Source organism: Tenrec ecaudatus, chromosome 17, assembly GCF_050624435.1.
Source record: "Tenrec ecaudatus isolate mTenEca1 chromosome 17, mTenEca1.hap1, whole genome shotgun sequence".
NCBI classification, from domain to species: domain Eukaryota; kingdom Metazoa; phylum Chordata; class Mammalia; order Afrosoricida; family Tenrecidae; genus Tenrec; species Tenrec ecaudatus.
The window spans coordinates 50852734-50867660 of NC_134546.1; the positions used below are offsets into that span (position 1 = coordinate 50852734).

The window sequence follows — 14927 nt, forward strand, 5'->3', positions numbered from 1 at the left end:
GCAGAGGGCGACCTCTTGCCAGAGACAAGCACCTTGCTCTGAACCTTCATTGTCTGGTTCTCTTGGGGACATTGCTAGGTTATGGACATTGCCATATGTTCAACGGGGCCAAGTTACATTTTAATGCTACACTGAATTGATCTAACTTTTTTCCTCAGATATGAGAAGGGCAGAAGACAATTATAGAAAAAATTCCACTTAGACACGTGGAGTGGGATTTCTAGCCACCTCTCCCCTAGGTTTCTAGGCATGTGATCCAGTTGGGGCCCATTAGGAATAGAGTCACCTGAGGGCAATGGCAAAAGTGGTTTGGTCCAGGATCCATGGTTCTACCGGTGAGATGGAGGCATCTGGTTGGCATTTAACAAGATTGTTCTTATCCTGAGCAAGTATATTTCCACTTCTCTGTTACTCACAGAGCAAGAGGTAAAGAACTACCGATCTCTGAGGCTCTCACACCTCAATGTGCAGGCCAATGGATGGTGGGAGTAGGATATGAGATAGCATCACACTGACCCGGGGGAATTTGGATTGGCAACTCTCAAGGGCAGTAATCTAGTGTCCCTTGTGAGGTGACAGAAGCAACCTTATTGAATGGAAGGTCCCCAACCCAAAACAGAACACCAGAAGATGCAAATTCTGACAATAGACAGTTAAATACACAGGTATACACGTATATGTACATATACTCATTTTTTAATGATAAATCCTCAGTTTTCCATACTGAGGTTTGTTTCAATCACGAATTGAAAATCCATACATAGTCATGGCAATAGTAGACCAAATGAAGATGAATGTATCCATCCATTGGTTAACATCATACAATTTCACGACACCCCCTTCACGACGAGCAATAGAATTGAGACACAGAAAACAAAGCGTTATTTGATACTTTTTATGCTGAACATTGGACTCCTATTGCTTTTTTAAAAAAATAAGATGCTTCCTAAACCTGTCTTGCAGGAACTTTTAACTTCCAAAGTGCTAGTTCTTAATATCCAAACTTATGCATACTTCGCCTTGTTCTTAAAGTTAGAAGCCCTGATGGTACAGTGGTTAAGCAGTCAGCTGCTAACTAAAAAGCCAGTGGTCCGACCCCACTGCAGCTCCATGAGAGGCAAACAATGGCAGTCTGCTTCTGTAAAAGTTACAGCCTAGGAAACCCTGCCAGGGTCTTGGGAGTTGGTACCCATTCCAGGACCATGGGCTTAGTTTGGTTTGGTTTATTCTTAAAATAATTTAAGGTAGCTGTTTCCACCAGCCATTCCCCCCTTTAACCTGGAACAAGACATTAGCACCAGCACCATTCAGCGGATAGAAACTGAGATCAAAGTCTGATGAAAGTACAACAGCTTCCCATAGACTGAAGGAGACTTACTCTCAAACAATGTAACAGAACAGACAATATAAGGGAACTCAGATATTTAGATAGACATACAGATAGATAAATGGTTAAATAGCTCAAATTTTTGCACTCAAAACTCGGGAGTATATGCTTGATATGAAGGCAAGGTGCCTTCATCATATTGTTGGATGCGTTTTCAATATACGTTTAAAGCCATGGGAAATGGCTGTCATTAGTGGTACACAGAATCCATGGTGTGTGGTTAGAAAGTCAACATTTAGCCATCGTCTCTACTCTTCAAGGCACAAGGACAAGTTCCAAACTCTTCAACTCACCTGTGAGAAGCAGAGCATCTGGTACCAAATACATAACCAAGACGTGGTGCCACACGCTAAAGCAGAATGGGAGAGATCCTTTGGGCATAGCCATGGTTTCCCAATATTGACTTTACATGGCTAGCAAACAGGAAGTCAGCCCCTTGGGGCTGAGGAGAGGAAGGTCTCCTGGCCTGAATATGTTAGCTCGTTAAGGAGAGAGAACACACACTCCATGTCAAGCCTGATTCCGCAGTCTAAGTCCTCCCTACCACGGGCACATGGAAGAAGGTGCAGGATGAGGCCAGGAAGCTCTGCAGTGCGGACCGGCATAAGGAGGACAGAAGGGCAGAGTGAAAAGTCTGTAGCCCTTGTTAAAAGTAGCAGAGAAGAAACATCTCTTTGGGATACAACTCTATTACTTGACCTACGAGGGTCCAAGAACATTCAGGAAAGCAGAAACACTTACTTTTTCTTCTCATGTTGCTAGTTCTCTCAACTTCCCCCAAAGGCGCATGTATTCAATACATTCTGTGTATCCTATTGCCCACCATAAAACGTCATCAGAACAGAGTCCAATCAACCTTCCCTCCCCCACCCCACCCACCGGATCCACACACTTTTTTGTTTTTTGCTTGGAATTAGTTTTGTATCTGTGGTAGTTCATTACATTCTTTTGGTAGGAAAAAAAAAACCAACCCACTGCACTTCTGAAAATGCATCAAAGTCGCTGAATTAACACTAGTAAGTAGGTAGATTTCTCCAGAGAAAGTGTCCTTCCTGCAGACCGTCTTCAGCGTTTGCAGCGAAGACTCGGAGACGTCAGCTCTAGTTCCACAAATCGTAATGACTTTTGCTGCAGGACCTCACACCGCACCTGAGCCGTCCCAACCCTGTGCCCACCCCCTCAGGATTTCATGGTGCAGATGGGCACAACAATGACCAGGATGACCGTGCAGGCAGCAGCGGCAATGAGAGCTGCTATCTTGCAGACCTTGGCTCGTCTGTATTCAGCTTCCTTACGCTTTAGTAATGAGTCGTAGCCTGGAGTATAAATATCTTCCATCCAATATTCTAAGTTGTTTGGATTTAAAGATTCTTGAGCCTGGAAGTGAAAAGACGTTAGAGAGATGGTGAAGACATGCAACCATGTCAAAGAGGTTCTGACCATTGTCAGTCCGGACGCACTTAAGCGCGGGCTGCAGTTGGTGGTTAGCGATGCACATGCGATACGATACAACATTGCCCACAAGCCCAGTGCCTCAGACAGGCTCCCAAGGACTTGGGCTCCCACCGATCACAGATTGTCTGGTGCCCTCCATTCCTACCGATGTCATGGTGCTTTTGACATAGGGGAAAGCGCAGGTCTTCTATCTGTAAGCAAGCAAATGGGGCCAAGACAAACAAGGGCACACAATCAAAAGAGAAACCTTGCATCTAATTCCCAGTCAAAAGTTGCAAGGCGCTAGTGGAAAAACTTATCAACTTTTGAATCAGGTTGGTCCCACTGTAAGGGGAGCAGGCAGGGAAACCCCCTGAACAAAGATTCTCTGCCAACAGGTGTGAAGGGCATCTGCTTAAGCAAGGTGATCATCCAGCTCTGATTCATTTCCCAGCTCCTTGGAAACACTCCCACGGAGAACCAGCAAGATTAGCCGCTCAAACAGAATGTAAAATATTTTCATTTCAGACATTTGTCTGAGCCAGTCAGAACGCTGCTCAAAGTCAAAGTCCGCAGATGCACCTGGGATCACCCCAGCACCGGCGGCTTGCCTTGGCTGGGATGCGAGGCTTGGTGGAGCTTCCCCAAAGAGAAGCCACCGCTATTTGTCTTCTGATCACCGAGATTAATGAGCTGTCTGCAGGAGAAATATCATATTTAACTTAGGTTGCCCATCAACCCCGTTCCACCGTTATAGTTATAATATATTTCCACATAGACAATGTTCTCCTTTATGTCAAGCACTTAATAATATCATTGCCACATAAAAGCAACAATACAGTGCGATTTCAAATGAGGTCACCTAAATCTTTGAAAAGCCTACAAAATATCCAGTTTGAAATGATTCTTGGATTACTTAATTCTCATAAAAATGGCTGATTAAAAACCACAAAGACAGCAAGAAGATCAATCAATGCTCCAATTCTTCGCAACTAAAAAAAAGCAATCATACCAGGCTATTGGTGAAATATTGATTGTTATAATGTGCTTGTCCCTTTAGATCCACTTTTTGTATTTGTTCCCAGGTCTTGGTTGATACCCCATGGGTTTCCCAGGCACCTCTCCGTTGTTTCTCAGCTGAGTTGACAGAGGGGTTGCGAGGAGGGAGGTCAAGGTGTTTATTTCTCCAGCCGCCTCCCTACTGGGCTGTGGTTTCACACCAGCTCGGGTCCCATGGGTCTTAGTGGGTTTCAGAAACAGCTCCCTTCCCAAGATCCCCCCTGGCGAATTGAGGCGAATTATGGAGCATGTCCCTACTTCTTGAGAGTACCCTAGACCCTGCCCAGGCCCCTGTGAACAGACCCTTCATTGAGTCACTTCTAGGAGCCCTTGGCGTGCCATCTGTTTCCTGATGGACTGCTGGCAAGCCATGTGCCAGGGACCCGTCTGACCTCTTGATTGCTTTCCTGTGGCTAATGATTCAGGTCTGTAGACCAGGGCCTGCAGGCTACATCCAGCCTGTTCCCTGCATTTGCACACCCACAGGTCAAGAACTTTTTTTTTAATGTTTTTAAATGGTTGGGGAAAATCCAAAGAAAAACAATCATATTTTATGACAACTGAAAATTACATGAAATTCAAGTGGCAGTGCCCATAAATGAACTTTCATTGGAGCACAGCCAAGCCCATTTGCTCTCGGCTCATCCAGTGCTGCTTTCCCCGGCCCGGGAAGCATCGAGTAGTTGCTATGGAGCCTGTGTGAGCCACAAAGTCTAACTATTTACTACTTGGCCCTTGGCAGGACATATTCTAATATATATCACACAGAATGCTGCAATGGGAGGGAAATGGGACTCCCTGGGTCACGGAAATTTCCCCAGGTCCTTTCCTCCCTAGGATATGGTGTTCTAAGATTGTCATCAAATGTGTGGTGTTATCTGGAGTGTGGACATGAGAGATAGTTACCCAGGACATCCATCAGGGGAATTAGGAACCCTCAATTATAGAAGAGGCCTTCAAGTGCAGGCTGCCCTGACCAACCTGTAGTCTTTGCAGCCAGAAACTCCTGCTCCAGCCTCTTCGGGCAGGGTCCTAGGAGCCCCATTCTTTCCTAGGCTGCCCAGGGCAGTTGTGCTACTACCAGGTTCTGTTGTTCAAACCTGGTCTTTAGGCTCGAGCTATATTCCCACCTCTGAACCTCTGCCCACCCTGGAGAAAACAGTCTGCTCCCCTTGGCACAAGAGGCCCTCAGCAATTTAATGGACACTGACACTTTAAGGCAGGCACCCTGATGACATATTGCTTACATGTTGGATTGCTAACTGCAAGTTGGCAGTTCAAAACCACCAGCCATTACTTGTGAGAAAGATAAGGCTTTCGACTCCCATCAAGAGTTCCAGTCTCAGAAGCCCACGGGTATTTCTACGCTGTCCTATAGAGTCCTTAGGAGTCAGCAATGGCAGTGAGTGTCACTGAGAGACAAGCCCACCATGAGTGTAGTTTACTAGGAAATTTGCCTACGGGGTTCTGTCATGTATCCACAAAAGTGGGGTTCAGGTAGAGGGTTAGCCAAGACTAGCACCCTCTCAATCCTGGGCCCTTAAAGCGAAGCTTTGACCCTGAGGATAGAAACAACCTCCCCTTCCTCTCCTGCAAGCTCACTGCCAGCCGAGAAGGTAAACAGTGTGTAACCGACATCTCACATCTTGTGCCTTGTTCCTGCCAGCTCCGATGAAAGGAAATTGGCTTCCTTTCATAGCTATGCACACTTTATGGGCTGGGATTCAGCCTGTGAAATAAACCATTTTTAATTAGTTTTTTTTCTTCTTCAATAACTGCAAGCTCCAACGGCACCAAGTAGCAGAGAGCGTGGTAATTCTGTGGTTTGGAGGGACAGGGGTAGTGTTTGCAGCTGTTAATTGGGCCTATCCAAACACTGGGGATCAAAGCTGGGTCCACGCCTTTGCTGATGCCCTCGAGTGGGCTCTGCTGCTGGCAGGCTTATATCTGGAGCCCAAGGGACACCTCAGGAGTTTGCCCAGGTGCCAAACCAGGACCAAGACAGTCCCTGAGCTGCTAGCAAAGAGAAAAATCAATAAGGCAGTGGTCTTCTGCCACCATCAAGCCTAGCAAGGCACTTGGTTGACTTTGCTGCAACACTCCCCTTGCCCACCCCTCCCCGCAAAAGAATGCTCCATTTTCTCATGTCTTGTGCAACTGGTTACACTTTGCGTGCATGTGCAATTTTAAGTGATGGCATCCAAAGCTCTTTGAGTCCATTTTTAAGTAGAATTTTTTCTATGCATTGGCACACACACAAAAATATCTCCTGTATCTGCAGTGATGATATTTCCCAGCTCCCTTGCCCACTTCAGGCCAAACTTTACAAAAATGGATCTCAATCATTGGCTCCTTCAATTCATCTAAACCTTTCAAACTCATCCCAGCATACTAGTGAAGTATTGATTCTTTCCCACGGGCTTGGCTGCTTATAGGCAGAAAGTGCAGCCTGGCACCTGTGTCAGACTCACAGGGGCCCACCTGGGAGAGAATCAAGCCTCTATCTCACCTGCTTGCTAGCAGGTGGGTGACAGGAGAGGAAGTGGCCTGAAGAGACAGATGGCATGCGGCACACACAAGGGTATGACAGGCATGAGGTGCAAGGCATTAGCAGGGCCCTTGAGGTGTCCCAGCTGCTCCTCATGTTCGAGAAATTTCCTTTCAGAACTCCCCCTTCCCATAGTTGCTGTTCTCTGGACCCCCTCTGGACAAGTTCCATTGTGATCATGTTTATTTGACATGGTGTTCCAATGAGCTCCAACCTGAGGGGTGTGTGTGGGAGAGAGAGAGAGAGAGAGAGAGAGAGAGAGAGAGAGAGAGAGAGAGAGAAGAGAAGAGAAGAGAAGAGGAGAGGAGAGGAGAGGAGAGGAGAGGAGAGGAGAGGAGAGGAGAGGAGAGGAGAGGAGAGGAGAGGAGAGGAGAGGAGAGGAGAGGAGAGGAGAGGAGAGGAGAGGAGAGGAGAGGAGAGGGGTAACAGAAGAGAAAGAGCTTAAGGTTTCCGGTTGGACTATTCAATATAAATGCATACTCGTGTGACTGAGCTGGGTGAATTGTTAATCTACCTCCATCTCTTCATTCATCAAATGGATAGGATGTTAGCAATTCATACCTGACACATCACTGAGGCTTGGACTGAGTCTACGCAGTCATATAAAATCAGTTGATTTCAGCACCCAAATCCCATGATTCAGTGCCTAGCCCTGGTGATGCTATGGGATAGGTGTTGGGCTGCTAAACACAAGGTTGTCAGTTCAAACGCACTAGCTGCTCCACTGGAGAGAGACGAGGTTATATAGGATCACTATGAGTTGGAAAGAAGCTCTGGAAGCATAGGGGCTTCTGAATTGGGCTGTTCATCTGAAGGTCAGTCGTTCAAAACCAACAGCCGCTCTGCAGTAAAAGGATGAGGCTTTCTATTCCCATAGAGAGTTAGAGTCCTGGACCCCGCTAGGAGCAGTTCTACTCGGCCCTGTAGGCTTCACTCTGAGTCGGAATTGATTTGATGGCAATGCGGACCTTGATGGCAGTGCATTGGGTTTGGAAGGCAAACAGAACCTAGTGTCGCCTGCTGCCCCAGCTCCCTTCTCCCTGCCATCCAGCACTCCTGTGGTCAGCAGCTGCTCTGTCTTAGAGCAGATCCGAGGCAGGGATCCCTCCATACTGACCTCACCAGTGGCTCCCACAGTTGCATGTACGGGGCCTGGCCATTCTGGGGTATGTACCAGCCAGTAGGTACCCTAGATGATCTGGCCTCAAAGAGCTGAAGGCAAAGCCCTCAGATAGAGGGCCAAGGGTGGGCTTTTCCCCAGTAGGGATGTGGGGACCCACAGAGAGGCGGTGGGAATGGAACCAGGTGGAACGGCCCACCAAAGCTGAAGTCTGGCCAGAACCCAGCCCTGCCTGTGGGTGAACAGGATGCATGCTCACCAGCCACACCTGCATTCACAGAGCTTTCGGGGATGGCTCTTACCTGGGGCTGCTCCAAATGGAAACATAATCCATAGCTTCACTCCCACAAATATGTTTATCCCACGTGCTACGCACGGAAGGACAAAGCAGCCTGCATTTCATTAAACAGTTTGCCTCGGGTCTTGTGAGCAAGTTTTAGAATCTGCACTGGGTACGGAGTCTTAAATGCATCTTTAACCAATCGGATGTCGAAAGAAAGAAAAGAAAACATTGCTAAATCTTTTCAATCAAACAAGCAAAAACAATAACCCCTCTGTTTAAAAACAAAACAACACTGCTCTATGACTTAGTAAAAAATCCGAATTTCGTGGTGGCCGCCCAGTAAGCTGAAGGCTGGGGGAGATCGTGTTCCATTCTGGCACCTGCCGGGGAGTGGCTGGGCTCCCCCTCCCTAGGGCCCAGGAAGGCTCACCTGTAGGTCCAGAGCTGTCAGCTTCCCCTTGTCGCCTGCATTTCGGGCATATTCCTCGATGGTCCAAGAAGGCTGGCCCCGCTTCACCTCGGCCATTTCGGTCAGCCGCATGTCGGTGTACAGCGGGTTGCTCTTCGTGTGCGCTTTGAGGGACGCGGGGTAGGGGTGCGGGCTGAACACCTGCTCCACCAGGAAGCCGCTGTCTTTGGACTGCTTGGGCAGCCGGTGCTGCGGAGGGATGTCGTACTGCCTGTCTACCTGCGGAGGGGGTACAGAACAGTCCGGAAAGGCGGCACGGATGCCGTCTGATGTCGCAGTACATCTACCTAGGCCGTGTAGCAGCTTTATAGACATGCAGCTAGCAAATGACACTTAACTTCAAAACCGATAGGAAGCGTACCCGTGCCACGGGAAATTCTCTAGGAAAAGATGACCATGCTAATAATAAACCCACCCAAACCAAACCAATGGCCCTGGAGCGGACCCCGACGCCCCCTGTGTGTCAAAGGGGAACTGCAGGCCAGGTCTCCAGTGGCTCTGGCCATTCTGAAATGGATTTTTCTGAGGGACCTTTGTGTGCGTTTAAACCACCAGCCTTGGCCGTTAGTAACTAAGTGCTGACTCAGGAAGTGCTAGTAATTATTGCAAAGACTTCCTAAAGTACTCACTGCCACTGAGTCTACGCAGACTCACAGTGTAGACCCTATAGGACAGGGTAGAACTGCCCCTGTGCGTATCCGAGACTGTTACTCTTTACGGGAGTAGAAAGCCCCGTCTTTCTCCCATGGAGCCACTGGTGGTTTTGAACTCCCTACCTTGCAGTTAGCAGTCCAACACGCCACCAGAGATGCTCCAGGAAGAGATGGGTTTTATCCAATCTACACACCATCAATGCCATTATGACTGAGTCTAGAAAGAGTCTAGCCAGACCGCAGGGCCCATGGCTGGTAAAGAGTTGAGGTGCGATATATAACTGAAGATCTGGTTTCGGGGAGTCTTTGCTTAACCTCTAACCAGCAGGAAGGGGGGAAAGCAGAGTCCACTCCCAGGCCGTAGAAGACCACAGAATGGAGAGGGCCCAGGCTGACATATATTAGCCCAGATATTAGCAACTGTGTGCTAGCCACTTCAAGCAGGTCTTTCTCAAACTGTAGCTATTCCTGCTGACTTAACATTTTCCAGACTAAAGGCATGACCAACTCGGTTTAACTTCATATTCCTATACCCACAGTCATGCATTCGATTACAACTCAGAGCAACCTTATAGAGCAGTGCAGAAGGGTTCCAATGGATTTCCAAGACTTGATGTCTTTATAGGAGCAGATGGCCTCATCTTTAACCAGAGGATTGACTTGTGGGTTCAAACCACTGACCTGGAAATTTCTTAAAATCACACAAAAGGGGAGGGGAAGGCTGCTTTTTCTCCATTTTCGATGGTACAAACTTCTTTAAAACCCAGCTTGGCTTTGTTTGCTTTGTTTTCAAGTGTCTCCTTCTTCGCATCAGTGGAAGAACTCGTCCCTCTGTGGCACTGAGTGCTACAGCCCACACCATCTTCCCTCTTTGTCCCTCCCATGGCCCTAAGAGTCCCTGTCGGTTGCCCAGTGACCTTTAAAATCAGGAAAGGGAATTGAGACCATCAACAAATTGAAATTGCATCACCTTGGCCAGAGTGGGTTTGCTGTAACCCATTTAGCATGAGGATAAGGAGTCACAGGCCCCACTGCAACAAATCAGCTTTACTGCAGGGCATGAGACTCCGAATCTGAACGTACGCCGACAGCGCTCATGCTCAAGCTGGTCGGGAGAAAGAAGCCTGGTCGCAGGCTAACAGCAGAAAGATGATGCCGGGAAAAAATTTAAAAGGGAAAGAAGTCTCCCTGTGAAGAGTTGCCAGCCATGGGGAGTAGAACTATGAGAAAGCTATTCATCATCTTTTCTCTACTCGCTGCTAGGTGCCATCAAGTCGATTCCAACTCATCGTGACCCTGTGTACAACAGAATGAAACATGACCATCTGGTCCTGGGCCATCCTCACAACAGAAACCATGGTGACAGACAGTAGCGTCAATCTGTCTTTTTTTCTTTCTTCCAATCATTTTATTAGGGGCTTGTACAACTCTTATCACAATCCATACACACATCAATTGTGTCAAGCACTTTTGTACATTCATTGCTCTCATCATTCTCAAAACATTTGCTCTCCACTTAAGCCCCTGGCATCAGCTCCTCATTCTCCTCATGAACCCTTGATAATTTATAAATTATTATTTTGTCATATCATACACTGTCCGACATCTCCCTTCACCCACTTTTCTGTTGTCTGTCCCCCAGAGAAGAGGTTATAGGTAGAGCCTCATAATCAGTTCCCCCTCTCTACCCCACCCTCCCAGTATCATTACTCTTACCACTGGTCCTGAAGGGATCATCCACCCTGGATTCCCTGTGTTTCCAATTCCTATCTGTACTGGTGTGAATCCTCTGGTCTAGCCAGATTTGTAAGGTAGAATTGGGATCATGATAGTGGGGGAGGTGGGGTGGTGGTGGAAGCATTTAGGAACTAGAGGAAAGTTGCATGTTTCATCATTGCTACACTGCACCCTGACTGCAAGAATACTTTGCTCTATTAAACTGGCATTCCATGATGCTCACCTTCCTGACAGGATCTCTGAAGACAAAGCGGGTGCATTAGCAAATGTGGTGAAGAAAGTCGATGGTGCCCGGCTATCAAAAGATATAGCATCTGGGGTCTTAAAGGCTTGAAGGTAAACAAGCGGCCATCTAGCTCAGAAGCAACAGAGCCCACATGGAAGAAGCACACCAGCCTGTGCGATCACGAGGTGTCGAAGGGATCAGGTATCAGGCATCATCAGAACAAATATCATATCGTTGTGAATGAGGTGGGGAGTGAGGAGTGGACACCCAAAGCCCATCTGTAGGCAATTGGATATCCCCTTACAGAAGGGTTGCGAGGAAGAGCGTCAATCTGTCTTAAGTGAGAGTTTCCTCTTTTTTTCCAGGACTGTCTACTTTACCGAGCATGACATCCCTACGAATCATTTGTTGACCGTATACTAAAACAAAATCCAAAAAAATTCCATACTTTTGAGAAGGAACACTGTACATGCAGCCATGTACCTGTGGGGGACATATTAGCTAGTTGGCCTTTAAGTCATTCTTTAATCTCCCCATGTCCTGCTATTTCAGAAAGGAAAAAGGGCAGAAAGGGACCGTTGGTGGTGCCTGCAGCCTCTGACACCCCCCACCAACACCACCACCCCCGACCACCCCCCCACTCCACCCCCCACCACATGCAGTGAAAATCGATTCTCATATGCCCTGACCAGTATCCGAACCACAACTTCACAGCCTATGGGCTGATATGAGTGAGACTTTGGCAGGGCGGTCTACTTGCTTATGCTTATGCTGCCTTACTTACACCAAAGTTGCCAACCTACCAAGTCTACGTACACCTGGCACACTCCTCTTGCTTATTAATGCGGTGTGCCAACCATTGAAACACACCAGGGCTGGCCTAAAAGCCTGCGCCTCAATTCCACAGACTTCATTACATTTGAGTTACCTCTTTCGATTTCCGAGACCAATCTTTGCTGTCCCCGGGGCCTCTGCCTTTCAGCTCCTCCTCGTTGAGGCCCAGGCGATTGGTGTAGGTGATGGTGCGCCAGTCTCGCGGGGAGTTGGAGATGCTGGCGATCTTGGACTCCGTGGCACTGTTCTCCTCCGTCAGGGACCGGGAGGACGGCCTGGTGAAGAGGCTTTTTTTTAAGGCCTTGACGCGCAGGCTTTCGCTGTTGCTTCCGCTGGCGTCCGAACAGCACCAGTCGGCGTGGTTCTCCAGCTTGGGTCCGTGGGAGCCATCGTGCGCCCGGAAGATGCGCGGGGAGGCGCTGTCTTCGGATGGAGCCTCACTGGTCAAGGAATTCAGGTCGATCTGCACGCTCACCTCCGGCTGCTGCATTTTCTGATCCAATTTGTTTAGCTTGCCCAGGACCTGGGAGATTTCCTCGCGGACTCCGGACAGCGACTCGAGTTTCCGTTCGATCTCGCCGATCCTCAGCACCAGCTGGCACACGCTGGTCTTCAGCTCTTCGTCCGAGTGATGGTGCCCGGGGGGCCGGCCGCCCTTGTCTGCCTTGCTATTGGGAGCCGCGTTGGCGGCTTTGGGCAGGTTACGCTCGGGCGAGCTATCGCAGTCTAACTTAGGAAGCTGCGACAGGGACCCGGTGCTATTATAGCAAGAGGACTGCATCACGCCCGTGGAGCCACTGATGCTCATGTCGTCGAGGAAGCGGAAAATGTCGCTGATGTCGTCGCTGACGACCTCGGAGTCGTCATCCGAATGCTTCATGTACTTGCCCGGGGTGGGGTCTTTGCATTTGGGGGGCTCCAGCACATGCTGTTCCGTCTGGGTGCCCACGCTACTGGTATCGGAGCTGAGCTGTCTGCTGGTGCAGCCAATGCCTTTGTCCTTGAATTTTTTGACCTGTTCGTGTTTGTCCACGTCCACGGGGGACGGGACCTCTTTAGACTTGAGCCCGTTGGCTTTTGCGGCGTAGCCAACTGGGACCATCTGCGGCTGCTCCTTTGGGGCCAGGTACGACTGGCGCCGGTCTGGGGCTGGGAAACTGGGGGACTGGCTACTGGAATTGGGGTACCGGAGTTTCTCCTCGGAGGGGTTTCTATTCAAGAAGGACCGTTCGAAGTCAGGGACCTCTTCGGTGTTTAGGCTCCAGCTTTTGACTGGCCAGGGGCTCTGCTTGCTGGGCCTCCCCGGACACCGGCGGGCTTCGTGGGCCCCCATCACTGGGGTAGGGCCGAAGTAAGTGGAGGCTTGAAGGTCGTCTAAGCTCTCGTGCTTCACCCGCCTCTTGTCCAGAACCGGGGAATACACAGAGTTCAGGTACTGGCTGTTGTAGGGCATTTCAAAACTGTGATTAAAGAAAGGTGGCTTGAGCGTTTCCTTGCGAATCGGGGCTTCCCCGTGTTCGCCCTCTGCTTTGCCAGCGGGGCCTACCAAACTGGGGGACACGGCCATGAGACTGTGAAAGTCCTCCTTAAAAATGTTCCTCTTCTGGACACAGGACTGGACCACGAAGGGCTCGTCGTTGGCAAGGAAGGTCTCCTTGAGGGCCGGGTTGATGGGCAGAGAGTCCTGGTCCGATAGGGACTCGTTCTCGATGTTCATGGGGAAGTAGGTCCTCTGCATCTCGCAGGGCTGGGGGCTGACCGAGTAAGGGGCGAGGGCCTGCAGCCTGTCCAGGGAGGCGGCACGGCTCTTCCCCTCTTTGCTGACCCCCAGCAAGAAGTTGGGCTCGGAGGCGGGGACGAACTGCGGGCAGTCCTTGCAGTCCATCTTCCGGCACTTGGACGACTGGCGGGTGGGGTAGCCGCGGCTGAAGGGCCGCTCGTTCAGCTCACAGTTCAAGGGCTCGCACTCGGCTGCAGGGCAGATGTCCGCGTCCGAGCGGCACGACTCGAAAGACGAATCCTTCTTGCGGGCTTTCTGGCGGCTCGTGGGCAGCTTCTCCTTGGCGGCTCCCCCGTTCATTTGGATCAGATTGAATATCGTCACAATGTCCGCGGCCACCATGATTTTCTTCGATTGCTGGTTATTCACGGTGCATTTCATCTTGTCTTTGAATAACGTGGCTGGAAAATTGGGATCGAGGCAAGCCGTGTAGAAGAGCACGCTTCTGAGCTTGGCCAGCTGTGACAGGTCCAAGCGGGCACACAGAGACTTGCACAGGTCCTGGTAGGGGACGGTGTTCTGCTTACTGTCCAGTTCCTCCAAGATCCTCACCAGGAAGACAGACGTTTCCTGACTGGACTCCATGGTTTAGAACGCCACGCCTTGCTGGCGACAGTGAAACTTCAGGCCAATTCTACATCGACAATATTAAAAAAAAAAAAAAAAAAGAGGGAGAAAGGATGATCAACGCCAATGTTGAATTAAGCCACATTTGTTATGAAACATATAAATGAACACAAATCCCATTAACCCACTGCCCTCCAGTCAATTCCAGCCACTTAGTCTATGAGGATGTTCATTGTGTTAGTATTTAAAATAGTAGAATAAAGCAAGACAATAATGTTGTTGTTGTTAAGTGCCTTCAAGATTAATCTGGTTCATTTTGACTCCATAGGACAGAGTAGAATTGGCCTCCCATGGTTTTCCTACGGGAGCAGAGAACCAGGTCTTTGGATGTTTCTCCCTCAGAGCTGCTGTTGGTGGTGTCCACTCACTGACCTTTCCATCCACAGCTGAACACTTAACTACTGTACCATTGGGGCTCCTAAGAACAGTAATAGGGGATGCAAAAATAAAACAGGGAAAGATACGCAATGAACTTTTATAAATATTAGGGTTACATTGAGGTAACAGTTGGCTAATCAGCAATAAAGGGAAATGAACTGCTAATACATGCAACAGCATGGATGAATCTCAAGTGTCTTGTGCTTGAGCCAGGCAAGCCAGGCTCCAAACGCTACCTATGGTATGGTTCCACTTCAATGGCATTCTGGAAAGCAGATCTGAGTTGTCAGGGTCTAGATGGGAGGGGAAAAAGGGGGGTGAGAGGTATAAAGAGGCAGGGAGAAAATTTTCAAGATGGTGGAATTACTCTACATCTTGATCATGACTGTACG

General features: G+C 49.1%; 1 protein-coding gene across 1 annotated transcript; it reads right to left on the minus strand.

Annotated features, from left to right (window-relative positions):
* Positions 1–2566: 2566 nt before the first annotated feature.
* On the minus strand, positions 2567–14115 carry MINAR1 (membrane integral NOTCH2 associated receptor 1). Its single transcript, XM_075535382.1, has 3 exons — positions 11845–14115; positions 8262–8519; positions 2567–2764 (listed from the first exon to the last, which is right to left on the minus strand). The coding sequence occupies exons 1-3, from the start codon at positions 14113–14115 to the stop codon at positions 2567–2569; spliced, it is 2727 nt and encodes a 908-aa protein (XP_075391497.1).
* Positions 14116–14927: the final 812 nt, after the last annotated feature.